The sequence below is a fragment of the Olea europaea genome, unplaced genomic scaffold (assembly GCF_002742605.1).
Source record: "Olea europaea var. sylvestris unplaced genomic scaffold, O_europaea_v1 scaffold2777, whole genome shotgun sequence".
NCBI lineage: Eukaryota > Viridiplantae > Streptophyta > Magnoliopsida > Lamiales > Oleaceae > Olea > Olea europaea.
In genome coordinates, this window is record NW_019246234.1 from 56,002 (window position 1) to 73,402 (window position 17,401).

General features: G+C 34.9%; 3 protein-coding genes across 8 annotated transcripts in view; 1 reads left to right on the forward strand and 2 right to left on the reverse strand.

The window, feature by feature from the left end:
- Nucleotides 1-576: 576 nt before the first annotated feature.
- On the reverse strand, nucleotides 577-5,986 carry LOC111383850 (uncharacterized protein At1g10890-like). 6 transcript variants are annotated; one of them, XM_023008027.1, is made up of 5 exons: nucleotides 5,936-5,986; nucleotides 5,638-5,821; nucleotides 4,306-4,521; nucleotides 1,544-1,763; nucleotides 577-954 (listed from the first exon to the last, which is right to left on the reverse strand). In XM_023008027.1, the coding sequence occupies exons 2-5, from the start codon at nucleotides 5,772-5,774 to the stop codon at nucleotides 688-690; spliced, it is 840 nt and encodes a 279-aa protein (XP_022863795.1). In that variant the 5' UTR covers nucleotides 5,775-5,821; nucleotides 5,936-5,986; the 3' UTR covers nucleotides 577-687. The 6 variants fall into 6 exon arrangements, 5 of the variants coding, with proteins under 5 accessions (XP_022863795.1, XP_022863794.1, XP_022863796.1 ...); XM_023008026.1 differs by having other exon boundaries at nucleotides 5,638-5,832; nucleotides 5,936-5,981; XM_023008028.1 differs by having other exon boundaries at nucleotides 4,637-5,821; nucleotides 5,936-5,977.
- Nucleotides 5,987-8,832: 2,846 nt separating this feature from the next.
- LOC111383847 (ankyrin repeat domain-containing protein 2B-like) lies at nucleotides 8,833-15,059 on the reverse strand. Its single transcript, XM_023008018.1, has 9 exons — nucleotides 14,856-15,059; nucleotides 14,560-14,590; nucleotides 12,109-12,254; nucleotides 11,484-11,696; nucleotides 11,242-11,390; nucleotides 10,413-10,581; nucleotides 9,939-10,031; nucleotides 9,267-9,406; nucleotides 8,833-9,187 (listed from the first exon to the last, which is right to left on the reverse strand). Exons 1-9 carry the CDS (start codon nucleotides 14,862-14,864, stop codon nucleotides 9,088-9,090), a joined length of 1,050 nt encoding a protein of 349 aa, XP_022863786.1. The 5' UTR covers nucleotides 14,865-15,059; the 3' UTR covers nucleotides 8,833-9,087.
- Nucleotides 15,060-16,316: 1,257 nt separating this feature from the next.
- Nucleotides 16,317-17,401, forward strand: part of LOC111383851 (transmembrane emp24 domain-containing protein p24delta4-like) — a 2,336-nt gene continuing 1,251 nt past the window's right edge. Inside the window, exons 1-3 of the mRNA XM_023008032.1 lie at nucleotides 16,317-16,520; nucleotides 17,055-17,066; nucleotides 17,219-17,286. Coding sequence (XP_022863800.1) covers nucleotides 16,317-16,520; nucleotides 17,055-17,066; nucleotides 17,219-17,286 — 284 coding nt within the window. The remainder of the gene's footprint in view (nucleotides 16,521-17,054; nucleotides 17,067-17,218; nucleotides 17,287-17,401) is intronic.

Here is a 17,401-nt window from a genome sequence, read left to right on the forward strand (position 1 = left end):
AATCATGTAAAACTATACACGTACAATTACAATCCAGGGTAAAATTCATGCACAAGGTAAACTAAACTACGAGTCTCCAGAAAGAAATTAAGTTCTCCATTTATTTTTTATCAATACTTGGAGAAGAAATTTCACATAGCTACATCTAAACCTCATTCCTTGCATCTCCGTGACACGTGAAAAGGCAATGACAAAAAGTTTCATGACGTAGAACCGATAACCCAATTCACATTCCTACTATAGACAAACATGTACCAGCGAGAATTAAGTATTTGGGCTCGTAAAGATGGGGCCTCCTATACGTCCAGGGCGCAAAATGGTGCCCCTGTAGGTGGGGGGCCTGTTCCCACCTATAGGGGGATGCCAAATGGCGCTCCTGTCCGTCCAGGGCCCAATTGGCCCTGGACAAGGAGCATTTTTCCTGTAATGATTGCACTGCTACTGGCGCAAGATGGCGCTCCTGTCCTTGGCACTGGACAAGAAGCTTTTTCCCATAAAGATTGCACTGCTACAGTTTTCAGTCAGCTTGTAATGCACAAACAAAACCCATAGCATTAGAACACTGCAAGACATCGGTGAGTAGGGTAAATCACAAATATAGTTTTTTAGCATTGAATTATTCCCAGATTACAAAACAAGCAAGCAGTAAGTGCGAAAAGAAAAACAGAATAAGGACACCGTCATCAATCATTTGAAACCTAGGGCAAATGACACCTTAGGGCGGGATTTGTTCTTCCCCAATACTTTAATCTGTTTGGATCGTTCTTCCTCTTCTTGTTGCTTTTTCCTTCGCATTGCCTCTTCTTTTTGCCTTTGAAGCTCCTCCAATTCTCTATAGCGTTCCTCCTCCCTTCTTTCTTGTTCTAAAGCTTCTCTTCTTTGAGCTTCTTCCATTTTTCTCCTATTCTCTTCAAGTAGCCTTTCCAGCTCTTCTTTCTCTCTCTGGGCTTGTTCCTGTAAATTTCAAGATTCAAATTGTTAGATTGAATGGAAGTAAACAAGGCCTTCCAGCAAGATACAGTTTCAAGCCCTTGCTTTGGGAGAAAAATGGAAGTACAAAGTATGGTATCCTTTTTCTCTGTACATTCCAGGCATAGCTTTAACAAATTTCCTTTTTGAATTTCAAAATAAAGGAACTCTTAATACAGGCCTGTGTGGTGCGAGCCAAAATGTAGAGGCAGGCTGGACCAGGGACGTGTTTTCACGTGCAGGGCCACCTAGGAACTGGGTTGCCACACATTTTGATACATCTATACATCATAGCGCATCTTACATAGCAAAACAAGTAGCTCATTGAGATATAATGGAAGCTCTAAAAATAATTAGCAGTTTGCCAACTATGGGTAAGCAAGGGAGAAGCCCTCATCAAAGCATAAAGCTTCCTTAGTCTCCTAGCATGTCAAAACAAGCTGGGCACATTTTTGAGGTGAAATTAACTCCGTACTGCCACCTATGTTACTAATGTCAAATGAAAAATACAAAAACAGTCTCAACAAATGGAGAATAAGCAAGAATAAGGTAGAAATTTATTATAGTTACTTGCCTCTCTTTGCCGAGCTTCAACAAGAGCAGCTGCCTTTTCTTTTTCAAGTTGAGCTGCAACTTCAGCAATAAGTTTCGTCCTACCTTCTTCTAGACGCCTATGTATTTCAAGCTTGATCTCCTCACAGTTCAAGCTCTCTTCAACTTGTTTCTGAATTGCTGTTTCTACTCTCTTTGCAGTTTCTTCTTCTATTAATTTTAATTCTGCCTCCTGTTGACGCCTAGAAAACAGTAAGAAATGTTAGATGGGAAATAGCTGCTTATCCAATGTGGAAGAAGTGATCTTAAAGAGAATAGAAGGACTATAAAACCAGAATGAAATATATAATGTTTTAAGTAGAATACAGAAGAACATTAACTAAGCAATGCTCAGTCGTTTTTATATTTCCTGGGTGCATAACTAAACTGAATGACAAACTAACCTCCAAGGTTGAAAAAGCATTAAACATACATGCTTATACTTTCAAATCATACCTCTAACAGAATCCTGATCCAAAAAAATTCAGTTTTGAAACTGGTGAATAGTAGATTAATGTGGCAGCCAATGAGATCATCAATATAAACAAGAGCAGAAACATCCTTCAGTTAATCCTGTTAAGAAGAACATCAAATAAACCGTTGCAGTTTCCATGCTAATCACTAGAGTACTTCAGTCTTTCCATTGTAAAGATTTATAACCAAGCAAATGGTATTTTGCTGTTAGAATAAGAGAACATGCTTTTCAACATACTGACTTAACCAGTGACAGGATCCACATTCCCCCGACTTCCATTTCCGAGAATTGCGATAAAAATAGAATGTATGGTGGAGACAAGAGTCAAAAAGTCAAATGACCAAAGAAAACATAAAAGTTTCATAAAAAGCCACATATACATGTTTGAAGTTTGCTTATGGATTCTTCCTCTCAGATCCATTAGGGGTCATTTCCAAACTTAAACCACAAAGCTCGAACCCTTTTTCACTGAATTAAGTCCATGGGGTTTAATGCTGAGATCTTTCTCTAGGTTCACCATAGTATCAATTTAACATTTTATAAATAAGTCATAAAAAGGGCAAAAGCTGAATTGTAACAATTTCTTTTTAGTTAAGTCAAAAAATAAACCACCTGCATGAAAATTGAGACAAAACAAAAGGTGTACGGAAAATTAAAAATGAAATTTAAGAGGCAAGGCAGCATTGCATGCGGGGGTTTACAGTGATTGCAACAAAATAACAGCAATATAGATAACCATTCCCTATAAAAAATGGTAATTATTTTGCAGGTACAGATTTTTTTTTTTACCAAATTTTATAAATACAACTCTCTTTGTGATTTGCTGTTGCCAAAATTAGTTTTTGACAACAATCAAACCCTGTGAGAGCTATGTTTTTTGTGTAAAATCTGTTGAAAAAATCTGTACTTGTAGCATTTCTCGTTGGGGCAAAAAAAAAATAGCGAAAGCAAAAGGAGTGTAGCATTGCATTCAACATGGCTGCATGATAACATATTTCATCGAGTACAAAGAATAACAAAAACTTAAAAATTTTGTAGGGAAAAACTACAGCTTAGCCTCACAATCATAGACACATGAATGTAATTTAGAACCTTCAAAAGAAACAAGCATCCAAGCATAACAGCTCGGCTGCACTCAGCATCTTCATTTTCTTTCTAATATGCCAAGAGGGTGGAGCATCCAGTATACTACAAGCAAGCCACCCTTATAAACAAAGGGCGAGTGGGGGAATACACACACACACGCACACACACAAAATTTAAGTTAGTGGCAATATCTCAAAAGAATAGAAGATTCCGAGAAGTACCATAGATCTAATTGCACCTCAGAATACATATATTTGGCTACATGTGTTTTCTATCAATAACAAGAACAGCTTCACAGCATTGTACTGAGGACCTAAACATGGTTACTGAATGTGAAATTAAAAGCATACAGCAGTGCACCGTGGAATCGCATAAACTATCAAAATCAAAGAACTAACAATAATAACCATAAGTATACGAAAGAACCCTTTTTTTCTAATTCCTATGATAGTGAATGTACTGAGGGACTTATACCTATTATTAGTTGTACGATAAAGGAAAGCACAACAAGAACTAAACACACTGAACAGAAGTCTTTTAGAGAAAGCATCCCATTCACCGTCCAGTAGATTTGGGTGATTATGAAGGATCATCAAAGCTAAATGGATGCCATCCCCATGTGAGATGCCATTCCAAGTTCTGATTTTAAGATTGGAACTTGTTTTTGCTAACAGTTTCGACAATACTTGTGAGGCAGTTTTGCACGTAAGGAACTGTACAACCATGTATAATTCTCAGAAAGAAACAAGAATCCACTAGGAAAACCACCGGGCGAGATAGCAATAAAGACGTATCTTAAACCTCCGGAAATGACATTCCTGTTGAACACACTTCAATTATATTAAGAATTTAAGATTTGAACAAAAGCGACTAATTGGGTAATACAAGCCACTAATTTTTCAGCAGAACGTCTACATCCTGCCTAAAAAGTAATTAAATAATGTCATCGCCCGCCTCATACATCTCTTAGCCTTTGCTAGGTGAATATAACAAACTGCACTGATATAACATGGCAAATTTTTATTTCTACCACCTGTATCCCAAATAATTAAAAAATTGAGACTTTGAATTCAAATTGGACACAAATGAAAAAAAGAACCTGTAAACAAGCACATCACACTGGTAAAAATACAAATAAAATGCTACAAAATGTAATAACGAAGATGGTGAGGTGATAATTATACCTTTTCTTTTCCTCCTCTTCTTTTCTTAATTTTTCATTTGTGTCTTTCATCTCTTTTGACCCAGCACTTGTACTGGAAGATGCATTCAAAGGAGATAATGAGGTACTCTTTCTCCGTCTTTTACTCCGTCTTGGCGTTGGAGAGTGGCTTTTCTTACGTCTTGAAGTCGGGGAGCGGCTTTTACGATGCCGGGAGGACAATGAACGACTTCTTCTTCTGTAGAATACAGTTACACAGTTAAGATCAAATGAAAATATTGTCCACTACAATGTTATGGAATCTCGCTTTGTCCGAACCCCCAGTCTAATATTAAGAAAGCATGTACTGTTACCTCATGTATTGCAAAGAATAAACTGTGTGCTCCATCTTTTATCATAAGAAACTGCAAATATCACAATCGAGTAACGAAAGGACACCCATCGGTTCCCATCACCTGCTCATTTCCCAGAAGAAGGGAACCATTGTTTCTTTTCTTAATTTCCCAAACAACAAAGAGGTTCCCTATCCTATTCATGCTATGTTTTAAGATATAAGTCTCAAATTCTAGCAGATTGTAAGGAAAAACTCCAGCATCCAGATACATTTATCATGAAAGTTTACAATTTAGCAGCTTTTTTATCACACTAAAGAAAGAATAGTCAAGAATTGAACAAGGCAAAACAGTCATCAACTCAACAAACATTCAAAGTGCACGAGGAAAGTGAAAACTCTCATATGAAGCAACATTGCACTAGGGACACCAAGTTATACAAGCCATACGCATCTGCTAGATCATCTTGAAAAAAAAATAATAATAATAATAACAAAATAAAAAATAAAAAATCAATAAAATGATTAATTACTAAGCATAACATTTATAATAGCTTTGGACATGATCATCCAGAAAGGCTCCCGTGATGTCAATTTAAGCAAATGGAAAAACCTCAGCTTTTCATTGGAGGACATTATACTTTCCAGGATAGCAAGATCTATCAGTCTGAATATTCAAGAACAAAAACCACATGCTCCAATGTTCTTCATTGTTTTTGTTTTTATTTTATTTTATTTTATTATTATTAATTTTTTTAATTTTTTTTTTGGGGGCAGGGGGAAGCAACTGTGCGCCATATTTTCATTCAATACAAATTCTATACGATAACTCATTTTCCGGCTTTAAAATTTAAAATCGTGCTTCATACAGTTTTTTTGTTTGCAATTTTCACTTAATACAGCGTACTTCATCGGAGACCATAGCTGACTCTTCAACACAATTAATCTAAAATCATAAAACTATTCTGCATAGAGTACATGAAATATATAAGACAGAAATAAGTGTAACTAAAAGGGTATCACCTGCTATAAGAATACGGGGATCGGCTTCTATCTCTCCTGCTACGACGGCTATACCTGCTACGTTCCACCGGCGACGGAGATGGTGAATACCTCCTCCGGTATGGCGGGGACCGAGATATTTCCCTATCCCTACCCATCTCTGATTACTTATCCAATTTTACACGGACTAGAGAAATATTATCACCTGAACATCAACTGTATCAACTATAAGAAAATAAATTGACAACAACAAATTACAGATTTTCTAATATTTTTATTAAATCTATCAATTGATTCTCGATTGAAATGAAATTAATACCCAGTCACAGAGACAACGTATCCGTAGTTGAACTTCAACGACTCAAACAAGGGCTTAATAAACAAATTTGTCTCAATCTAACTTAACTACCCATCCGCTTTAACCAAGCTCACTTCTCAAAATCTTCCCCTTCCAATTAACCTTAACGGCCTTCCCTTTGAAGTTATGAGCATTCATTTCAAAATTCCTAATGTTCATCTCTCTTTTAGTAGGATGATCAGGGGCCCACCTAAGGCGTAAGGAACAAAACTCTCCGTTATAATGATCAACGAAAGCCAAAAAGCACAATGGATTCTTTCTATAGGCGGCTTGCCTCTTATCGCGCTTAGAGCTATAGAGTTAGAGTTTATGGTTATATCTTTAAGATAAAGGAAGCACGCATGCCGATGCTCGTACATTCAATTTGAAAGGAGTTTACGGAGTTCCAACAAAAGAAAATAGCGAAATAGAAGGATATTATCCCAGGTTAGTTTGCTCTGGAGGAACTATCCGATATAACAGACGCATCCCCATCTGAACCAAGAGATTCAATTTGAAGAAATGCCTTTAAATCTTTGTGTACTGACCCCTAATTGAATTGTTTGGGATTCAGAAGTGAAAGAAATCACTTGCCATTTCCTCAATTGCTATTAGGATTATAACCGATGTTCTAGAATCTAGTGAGCTCAATTTTAACAACAGCTCAATTCATATATATATATATATATATATATATATATATAGGGGGTAAGATTAGAAGATAGTTGGAGAAACTATAAAACTTGATGGATTTGGTAGATTGATAAGTATCAAAATTACACTACACCGATTTTCGAAAATTTTTAAATCATCCAAAATTGTTGTCTAAAAAAATTAACAAACGCCGATTTTTCCGACCTCAAAAACCGTGGCACACAAAATCAGTTTAAAAGAAAAAAAAAAATAAAACTCCCCTTAACTTGTAAAAACGTGTATTTGCATCCAAACACTACACAAGCTCTTGCTCTCCTAGGTTGATTGAACTACAATGATATAGCTAAAAGCGATATCCAAATGCATGGAATGTTTTATTGTTTGAAGTTCGTTGATATTCAAAAGTGATGTGACACCTCTTAATTCAATTCACGAAAAGTGATAAATGATGTTAAAAGTTTCGACTCGCCTTTGTGATCGGAGTTGAAGACTGCGTGTGCGCAAGTGTGTTGTGTCCAAAATTCGGTGGTGCCTTAGGATTTAAAATGGCCTCTTACGTAGAGTGTGCGATCCCCAAATCGCAATGGTTATTTCTTGTTACGGTATCCGGTCTTCATACATATGACATTTGTCCGATTGATGACTAGTGATTGGCGGATTATGTCTGCAAAGGTGCACTGATTGCCTATACTATAGACCTATAGCCGACCTTTCCCATCATTCTCTTCATTGTCGGGATTGGACTATTAAGGGATAAATCTTCAATAATATTAATGCTACTAAAAATCATACTTACAAATTTTCGAGCTTGACGATTAAGGATGAGTACAAATGAAATCTTTCAGTACTTGAAACAAAAGCGTCAAGGTGTGTTATCATTATCCCTCCAATGCTTAAATTAGAAAGAGAATTTGTGTGTGAGGCTATGAACTGAAAATAATGAAAAAACGTATTTGAATAATGATCAAATGCTTTGGATTTATAGAAATAGGTAGTGCACTTCTAGTATGATTAAATAGTGCACTCCTTATCTAACTGAAGAGTTGCAAAGTGTTTGGAAGCCTTTCCACACCTAAGAGTTGTAATTTGATTGGTATTACATCATTAATGTGTCTAGATGAGGATAGAACTCCGATGGCAGAGTCCTATCAGGAATGGACATAATTGTTATATCAAGACTCAACATCCTTAGAAATGGATAGGCCTTTTCTCGTGGAAGAGTCCTAATGGACTAAGTGCTACTGGATACGAGGTTAGGGCATAACTTTGAGGACACCCCAAACAAGCGAGAAAAGCTTACCTTCGAGGATATAGGCCGATGATGCACACGTGATGAGAGGTCATGTTCCCAAGGTGATTCTTACCCGAGAAGTCTTGACCGAGGAGCATAATATCAAATAGTTACTTAATTAGGCCTAATTGTCCTTTTTCTATAGATGAAATGGTCAATTTTGAACTATGTAGCCAAGCCCAGGGCATATACGACCTCTGAGCTTGTGACCCTCCAAGATGCGCCAACATGGATCGAGGTGAAAAGTGAATTAATACCCCATATATTACCATTGGAGATTGGAAGCCAACAATTGAAAGGCTCAACATGGGGTCAAGAAAAATCATCTTTTTGTTTTTTGTTATTTATTGGAAACTTTTAAATTTAAATTATTTTTTGTTAATAAATTACCTTTGGAGGAGAAATGAAGTTTAAGAAAAGGGGACCAAATATGAACTTAATTTCAAAAGAACAAAAACGGTGGTAGAAAGCCACCATGTAGTAAAATGCTCTAAAATGCCCATGTTGAGTCCATTTTTTTACAAAAGCTTATTTTTTTCAGAACTTATTTTCAACCGCATATTCTCCATTAAAATAATTTTATCCCTAAATCGAATTTTATTTTATTTTTTAACTACACATTCTCCAAAATATCATTATTTTGAAACCCATTTTTCCCCCAAAATGGAACTCAAACAAGGTCATTGTATGGCACACCACGACTTAAAATGTCCAACATCCTAAAATTACTAATTTAAATATGAAAAAAAAAAGAAAAAGGATCTATTGAACTTTTCAAGCACGTGGAACGCCACATATATGATAGATAGTGCCCATGAATAGCATTATTTGTTTTCAAATAGTAATATTTGAACTTCAGGAATTGAGATAATTTTACGTAGAGAAATAATTCAATCAATTGTTTTAGTCAGATATATCTGTTGGCGCTATGGGAAACTGCAAAATTCAACATGATATCCATCTTTATTTATCAAGCCCGCCACCAATCAGCCGGAACCACATTAACAAGCCCAGAAATCAACCAAACTCTCGTCCGAGCTCCATTACAAGCGACCAATATCCCTCGAATTTATGTAATTTAATAAATAAATCCCACAAATGTTAAGACCATACAGCCAGCAAGAGAACAATCAACCCACTAAAACATGGCAAGATTGTTAACTGCACCTGGGCCCGAATGGGACCCAACTTACAGAAACGCATCCTTTTCAAGCAGCTTTAGTACCTCAGTCTGATTATTTAGTTTGGCCACATCGATAGGCGTCTTGCCATCCAAATTCTGGAGAGTGCTGCAAAAAAACAAGCGAAGAACAAACTAATTAAGCGCAGGGCTATTAGAAAGCAAAGCAAACATAGAAGAAGGCTTACACAGCAGCGCCATTCTTCAACAGAAGTTCCACGCATTCCTTCCTGCCATAACCCGCAGCATAATGGAGAGGAGTGTTCTTATTCTTATCCAAAGCATCCACCTTAGCCCCGGCCTCCAGAAGAACTTGAGTACACTTGACCTGGAATGGAAGTATGGGATGAGTGCAATCATTCAGATTTCATGATCTATCAAGTAGAAATTCGAAAAATCTAGTAGTACAGGGGAAAAAGAAAAAGAAAGAAACATGTGGGAACAGGACGGAAGACTGTAAGACAAGAATAATGACACAAGCATATCATCAAGGAAAAATGGAAGGCCAGGTGTCTGGGCAGATTGGGGGGGCGCAGGGAAAAAAGGGAAAAAAATTGTCCCCTGGCTCCACGGCCTCCACCCCTGGATGTGTCAAAGGGAACATGTAAAGAATGCGTGGCATGTGGAACAAATAAACTTCAAGAAAAGAAAAGAGGAAGCTGTGGGGAGACCCAAGTGATACGTGGAGATAAGCGAGCCATTTCTCTCTCTCAAGGAATTTTGAAGAGTGACAGAAGCCTGTAAAATGGCTGACAGGTCAAGTACGAATATAGCATAGAAAGTTTAAAATGTCAAAGAAATTTTATTGAACTGTGATGCCAAAAGGACAAAAGAAAGCTCATTGTGGTAATATCGTATACCTCTCCATATCCACATGCAAAATGCAGTGCTGTCCTTCCCTCAGAATCTTCTTCGTCTTTATCAGCACCATCTGCTAGCGCATTCTTCAAACCCTAGTTATTTCATGAAAAACTATGTTAAATTCACCGCAAAGCTACCGGGAAAAGTACAAGTAAAATGATGATGATGGCAATGAAACACTCAAGGACTAAAAAAAAGGAAAAAAGAAAAAAATTAAAAGTGACGAGTACTTGTTATTTAGGGTGTGTTTGTCACCCATTATTTGGGAAGAATGTATTGTGGAATAGTGATTGATGTTGAAATGTGTGGTTAAAAAAAAAAAAAGTTTTTGATTTACGTGTAATATTATTTTAATGAAGAATGTGTGGTTGAAAATGAGTACTGTAAAAATAATAATGGGAAAGAATGGGAGAAAATGGATGACAAACGTGGGCTTAATTTTCAAACCAGTATTAATAAGCTTGGGAATGTACCTCCACGTCACCAACACTAGCAGTGTGATGAACAATGGATTCCTCTTCATCTACTTCCTCTGCTTCGTCTTCGCCAGCAGCATTGTCGGCAGATGCAGCAGCTTCTCCTCCAACAGCAAATCCCATTGCTTCACCCAACTTCTGGAGAACTTCTTTGTCATTCCAGTACCTAATTGACATAAACAACCAAATAACAAAAAGTGTACAGCTCGACAATGAAAATATTAGCCCCCGTTTGAGCCCCATTATTTTAAAAATGAGAATGAAAAAATATAGCCGTTATGACCCCACATAAGAGATAAAAAGTCAAGTATGGTGGCTTAATGTGATGGATAACGATCATATTTTTCATTTTAATAAGGAAATAATGGGGCTCAAACTGGGCCTTAGTGATGTCAGATAATTCAACACCATATGGGTCCAATATGACATGACAAGACAAGCTTTTATAACTATTATGAGAATTTCTAAATATTCTCATGGGCTGTTAACAGCCATTACTTGTCAAATGTCCAATATTGCCTCACATCATTATTTCATAATATTGAAATAACCAAGCTACTAATATAAGCAATCTCGCCCACGTGTCAAAAATAATTTGAGAAAGCTCAAGACCGGGATTTTCGGCCATTCTCCTTCATAGCATGTTGTTCACCATCAGATAGACCAGCAAAGTGAATCAATCGGATCAATAAATTTAAATTATAATACAGTCACGTGCCATCACGAACGAGTCACCTTATGTTAAATATATCATACTTAACAAAATATCAAAGGTCGCTAGACCTGCAAATGGACCAAACAACAGAATCTGAGAAAAAGAACTGACCTCATCATAGCAGTTGGACCACCCTTTTCTATCTCTTCGAGAATTGGTTTCAACGAGGGATCTTCCTTGATACGGGCCATTCTTTCCTCGAGTTGTTCTTTCTGAGATGGATTTGTTAAACTCTCAAGCATGCTGGACATGGATGGATCCTGTAGAAAAAATGAAAACGATTCAGTTAGCATGTTCAGAATATGCGAGGTGATAGTTTACCCAAAAGTCAATATAATTGTACCAATTAATACCTGCATTAATGAATTTCCAAGCCGCTCAGCCATGGTCATAAATTGAGGATTTTGCATAACTTGCTGCATTGTGGCATAATATTGTTGCGTATCAAATTTGGGGATACCATCTTCAACTGCAGCACCTTGAAAGTTTTTCTGAAGCTGTTCGGCCATCTGATTAAATGAAGGGTCTTTTGCTATCTGTTCAGCTAATTCCTTGATGCTTGGATCCTACAACATACAATAGAATTTAGGAAACAATATATCCAGAGTATTGTTTTGTAGACTTCTTCTATGAATGCCCAAAATATCGAGTTCAGTAGATATAATAAACTGCCTATCACATTCTTTCAAGTCTCACTCCCTCAACTCTTATGAAATGTCCATGATCTTTCAATTGCAACAATTATAATGAAAGGAAATTCATGGGGTTCATGAGTTGGTAACTATTGTGCTAAATATCATTAAATGGGAAACTCTATTCGGTGAGTGAGGGGAAGTAAACCTTTTCATACAGTCTCCTGTATCAAAACAGATAAGTAGTTAAATAGAAATAACCTAATCAGCATGCAATGAATTTCAAAAACATGCAACTCAAAATCACTCTTTATTTAACGGAAGGCAAAAGGAGAAAAGGACAAACATTAAGTAGTCCAGTCATGGCTGAGAAATCAAAGGGATTTGGCATCCCAGCAACTGATGCAGGCGTTGCTCTTCTCTGCCCTGATTGTGTTTCCACGGAACTTGACACGGTTGAAGTTTTACTCTGAGCCACATTGGATTTCTCTTCTGAAAGCAAACACAAAAATTCTTCAGAATTCAAAAAATATTCGTAACTATATTTTAGAAATTAAACAGTCTAAAGTTCTAAAACATCAAGAGTGAAAAATAAAATTGGTACAAGCATTAGACAAAAAGTGATTGCATAGTTGTTTTTTTAAGTTATCCACAAGGCATGTCATAAAATATATGTATTTTCTTATGAACAATCACAGTAGATAACATTAGCATTATTCAAATAAATGAATATATTCAAATAAATGAATAAATTGAAGAAGATAAGGTATTTTTCAAGAATTTATGCATTAAGAATCCTATCTTCCCCATGGAAAGTGGAAAATTTGGACAAAGTCATAGATAACATCACAAGGTAGAGTAAATCTTCAAATTGTTATTCCCTTCGTTTACAATCAAATGTAATTTTATTTTTTATTTTTATTTTTTGAGTCTCATGTTCCTGCACCTAAAATTCTAGGTTCCAACACGTAACTTTAATTTCATAAGCTTAATTAAAAGAAACAAAGCGTCTAATCCAATCAGCAACTCTCATGTAATCTCAGTTTTCTTCCCTCAGTCTCTCTTTCTTCTTGCAGCATTGAATTCTCACTATCAGATAAAAGAAAAATCTGCTAGCTAACCATTTCAACTGACTTCTTTCAAGTAATTAGATACAAAGAATACTTGAATCTTAACTATATTTCTACCAATTCATTTCTTTTTATATGTCAAAACAGAAAAACAAGGCAACTCCTCTCAAACCTGAGAAAACTTAATCGGACTAATTCTACAAATTGATGTGATCTAGCTGTGCTGAGAGAATCTCCAAGAGACTATTTTTAAAAAGCATATTTTATAATTTTGAAAGCATCTAAAAATTTAAAGATTGAAAATTTTGATGTGCTCCAACAGACTCTTGATATTTAAGAATACTTAGACCCCGTTTGATAGCAATTTTTTATCCCAAAAAATTAATTTTTGACCATTATTTTATTATTCCTGTTGTCGTTTTTGATATCTTCACTCACAAGTCAAACTCACTTTTCTCTCTAACGGTCAAAAAATCAATTCTCATAATCACCACTGAATAGGCCCTTAATTTTATTACTTCCAAAAAATATTTATTATTTTTCTCTATCTTTTATTTTAAATAACTTTTCTATAAATTATTATATTAATTTCCTATATTGAAAATTGAAATACTTTGAATGCATTTAATTATAGAGTGAATTCAGAAGAGCCAAACCCAACCTCTAAATTAAAATGTTAATTTAAATAGTTTATTTTAAGTGTGCATACCTAGCAAGTTTCTCCGTAGGATATTGCGCTATAAGACAAGATGGCTATGATTGTCCAGTCTGAGATTTGGATATTGACTATCCCACTTGAAAACTGGCTTGAAGGGGACTAGCTTAAGAAAAGGCGTTACTACACAAAAGAGGAGCAGTTCATGCTTTGAGCTCCAAAAGAGGAGCAATTCATGCTTCGATAGCTCATTCGTCTCCTCCAAGTTATTGCACCATTTTGCACCAAAATGATTAAATACATTTTTACCCTTCTCTTCCGCTTTGCACCAATTTTTTAAGGGTGTATTTGTCCATTTGTTATACAATAAATTTTAATTCTAAATTATTATTATTATTATTATTATTATTATTATTATTATTATTATGTGCATTTGTAATAAATTTTAATCATTTAATCAATAATAATTAATTGTTAATACTATTTCGACTTTGTAATATCATGATATTGCAATTCAAAACGTATTACACTCTTTTTTAGTATTATGATTTAATATTTTCTTTGTCGTTGTATTTCTATTAATTCTACTACATTTTTAAATTTATTAATGAATTCAATATTTTTGTTAACTATGAGTAATTATTTACTTAATAATTTCAGTAGTAATAAAATAAATAAATCAATAAATAATTTTTTACATAAATAAATTGTTGAGAATTAAAAAATGAAGAAAATTATTAAACGCTATTCATTTTGTGCAACTTTTGGTATAATGGTTTGGAGATGATTTTTTGTTTGGTACAAAATGGTGCCACTTTTGGTGCTGGCTTGGAGATGGCTAAAACAATTCAAAAAACCCCCTAACAGTAATACCACATCCAATCAGTTAAAATATTGTCTAACTAAAATTCTCGAATGAAATATCTTAATTAATTATTAAATCCCTATAAGCATAATAAGAATATCGTTCGCTGTGTGACTCTTGATCAAATAGTATAGTAAATTCATGATTGGGAACTTCATAAATTTTCACATCAGAAATTGTCAAACATAACACGAAGAGAAAACATACCATCTGTCGAGGCTGGAGGACTTTTTACTTCCTGGAAGATAAAAAACATAAAAAAAAAAGGTTTTAAATATTACATCGCGGTAAATAAACTGAGAATCCGATTTTACTTCAAAATTATCAAAAATCAATATCAACCGAACGCTTCGAAAGCTCTTAATGATAAATATTAACTGGAATACAAAATCTTCCATTAATGAAAAAAAAAAATAAGAAATGTCTAAATCGAAGTCACGAAAAGCAGTAGAACTATCTATTTTCAAATAATAAAAAGAAAATTCGTCGAAACTGAACAGTACCTGAGACATGTTCGCAGAGAAACTGAGGTTCTTTGCTTGGAGAAGCAGAGATTGGTAATTTGAAGGGCAGACGAAACAAAGAGTGAAGGGTTTTTGCGTGTGATAAACAGATGGACTACAGTAGAGAGTGAGAGTGGGCCCACCTATATCTTTCTCACTCTGAATGAATGGCACAGATGTACTTTCATCTGATTGCGGATCTATTTGGGCTCAATCCAGTCAATAGTTTTTGGACTTGGATTGGGCCTATTAGTATAAGCAAAATGTTGTGACAATTGGGAGACCGATTACACGTACTAGGTCACGGTTAGCTAGTTCGCTAAGATTCCGTTTGATTGAGCTTTTATTTATTTATTTATTTATTTATTTTTTGTAGAAAATAAAAAAAAAAATTATTTCAGATTAGCTTCTTCTAGAAAACTTTCTAATCGTATAAGTACTTTCAAAAAATTTAAAAATCTCTTTTTAGTCTCGGGAACAATTTTTAACTTTTGAACAACTCTATCAAACGATCCTAAACAATATTGAGGAAAACAAATTAAATTAACGCTTCATTTATTATATTATATAACACCTGTTCGAGCCTTATTTTGGAAGGAAATGTATTTTAAAATAGTATTTTTAAAGAATGTGTAGTTAAAAAATAAGGAAAAATTTTAAACTTATGTGTAAAATTATTTTATGGACTAATTTGATTGAAATTGAGTTTTGAAAAGTGAGTTTTCAAAAAAACGGAGACCAAACATAAGCCTAATCTAGTTTAATAATGTGCAAAGCATTGCAAATTATGCACTCTCCAATTGAATTTGGGATTTTTTAGCCCCTGTTTGATGTGGATTAAAATTAAATATTTCGTAAATTCTTACACAAGTTGATGATATATATGATTGTAAAGTTGTAAGACACATAAAATATGTGATTCAAATGAATTGTTGAATTTAAATTGTAATCGATACCAAACATGAACTTAGTGTGCTTTCAATGTGTGTACAAATAATTTACACAAAGGTAATGTTTTTGAATTTTTTTACGATCACATGTGATTGCTAATACTTATTAATATGTAACAATCACATCAGCATCCGGCATTAGATAGTGTAATATAATTAAATAAAGTCGCTTAAATTGCTTAAAGTATAAATCCAATTGATACGAAATCAAAGCATAATGACCTAATTAGCAAAAATTAAAGTGCAGTGACTCTGATGATATAAATTGAAGTATGATTATCAAATTGAAAATCATGTCAAATTACAGTGACCATATCAGAATCTCTGTTTTTCCAAATTTCAAGACTCTTGTTAATACCGAAGAGGAAAATCAAAAGAATGCAGCCGCGGTATTCAATCTGTTTGATCCAGACCGAGGCTCCATTTTTCCAGATCCAAAAGCACTGAAGTTCATATACATATTACTGCTATAATTACACACGAAGATCAATTGGAGTTTGTGAGGAAAGCGATGGGGGCGGTTTTTAACGTTCTTGGATGGCTCATGTTAATCGTGCTGTGCGTTTTGCGGAGAAGCGAGGCCATATGGTTGAATTTACCGGCGACTGGGACCAAGTGCGTGTGGGAAGAAATCCAGAATAGCGTCTTCGTTTTGGCCGATTACGTTGTCATTTCTGATGACCACGTACACCCCACCCCTACTATTTCCACCAAGGTTACTTTGGAATTTTTTCATAATATACATGCACATGCATTTTATTTGATTTGCTTCTGATAAAATATATGTAAGTAGTGAATTTAAATTATACCAAAGTAAACTGATTCAATCCTAAAAATGCTCTCTTTTGCCACTGGGACTAAAGTGGAATTAGAGAGCAAGACTAGAATTCGAGATACGTTTTAAAAAGGTTGTTCTATTAAAAATGTATATTGGCTAAGATTTCCGAATCTTTTTCAGTTTAATTGTGGTAATTTAGCAATGATTTGGGTTGATTGTCAAAAAACAAAAACAGTAAAGAAAAGAGAGTGAAGAAAGTGAACTTGGCAGACGACTTGAATCTTGGTCTGAGTATGTAGATTAGACCAAGAATTTTCACATGATTTGGGCTCCTTTCTGTCTGTCACCTTTCAAAACAATGAATTGGACCTTTTTTCTGTTTCAAACTGGCCGGTTGTAGCTAATTTCAATGTGCTATGCTCAATTGTTTTTCTATGTGGATTATATCTCGTATTTCTATTTTAATTATAGGCATTTGACTTGGTATGATACGAAATTGCTTGAGATCCTAAAGCTAAGAATAATGTGACCGACTTATTTCAGTAAAGATGACACCTGATTGCTTGATGAAGTGATATTTTTGCTTGTGGTCCATCTTTTTGGGGTTGATTCTCTTCTATTCGCATCTTGTGAAGTTCACTCTGAGGGGAAAAGAAGAAAAAGTATCTGGCCTTAAAAATAACTATTTGATCATCGAAAATCTGTGAATGTGGTTTCATTATCGCTGCTTTATGGTACCACCCGTTTAAGGTAATGGAAATTGTAAAGTATCCTTTCGAAGTTCGATATGTAAGTCTCAGCTAGCAAAAATACTGATG

Excerpts from the sequence above, each read along its gene's own strand:
- LOC111383850 (XM_023008027.1), bottom strand. The coding sequence starts at position 5,774 with ATGGGTAGGGATAGGGAAATATCTCGGTCCCCGCCATACCGGAGGAGG. Across the intron at positions 4,522-5,637 it reads TCCCCGTATTCTTATAGCAG|AAGAAGAAGTCGTTCATTGT; the intron begins GTGATACCCTTT and ends TGTATTCTACAG. Across the intron at positions 955-1,543 it reads TTGAAGCTCGGCAAAGAGAG|GAACAAGCCCAGAGAGAGAA; the intron begins GCAAGTAACTAT and ends TGAAATTTACAG.
- LOC111383847 (XM_023008018.1), bottom strand. Across the intron at positions 10,032-10,412 it reads CTAGTGTTGGTGACGTGGAG|GGTTTGAAGAATGCGCTAGC; the intron begins GTACATTCCCAA and ends TGAAATAACTAG. Across the intron at positions 9,188-9,266 it reads TTGAAGAATGGCGCTGCTGT|CACTCTCCAGAATTTGGATG; the intron begins GTAAGCCTTCTT and ends GTTTTTTTGCAG.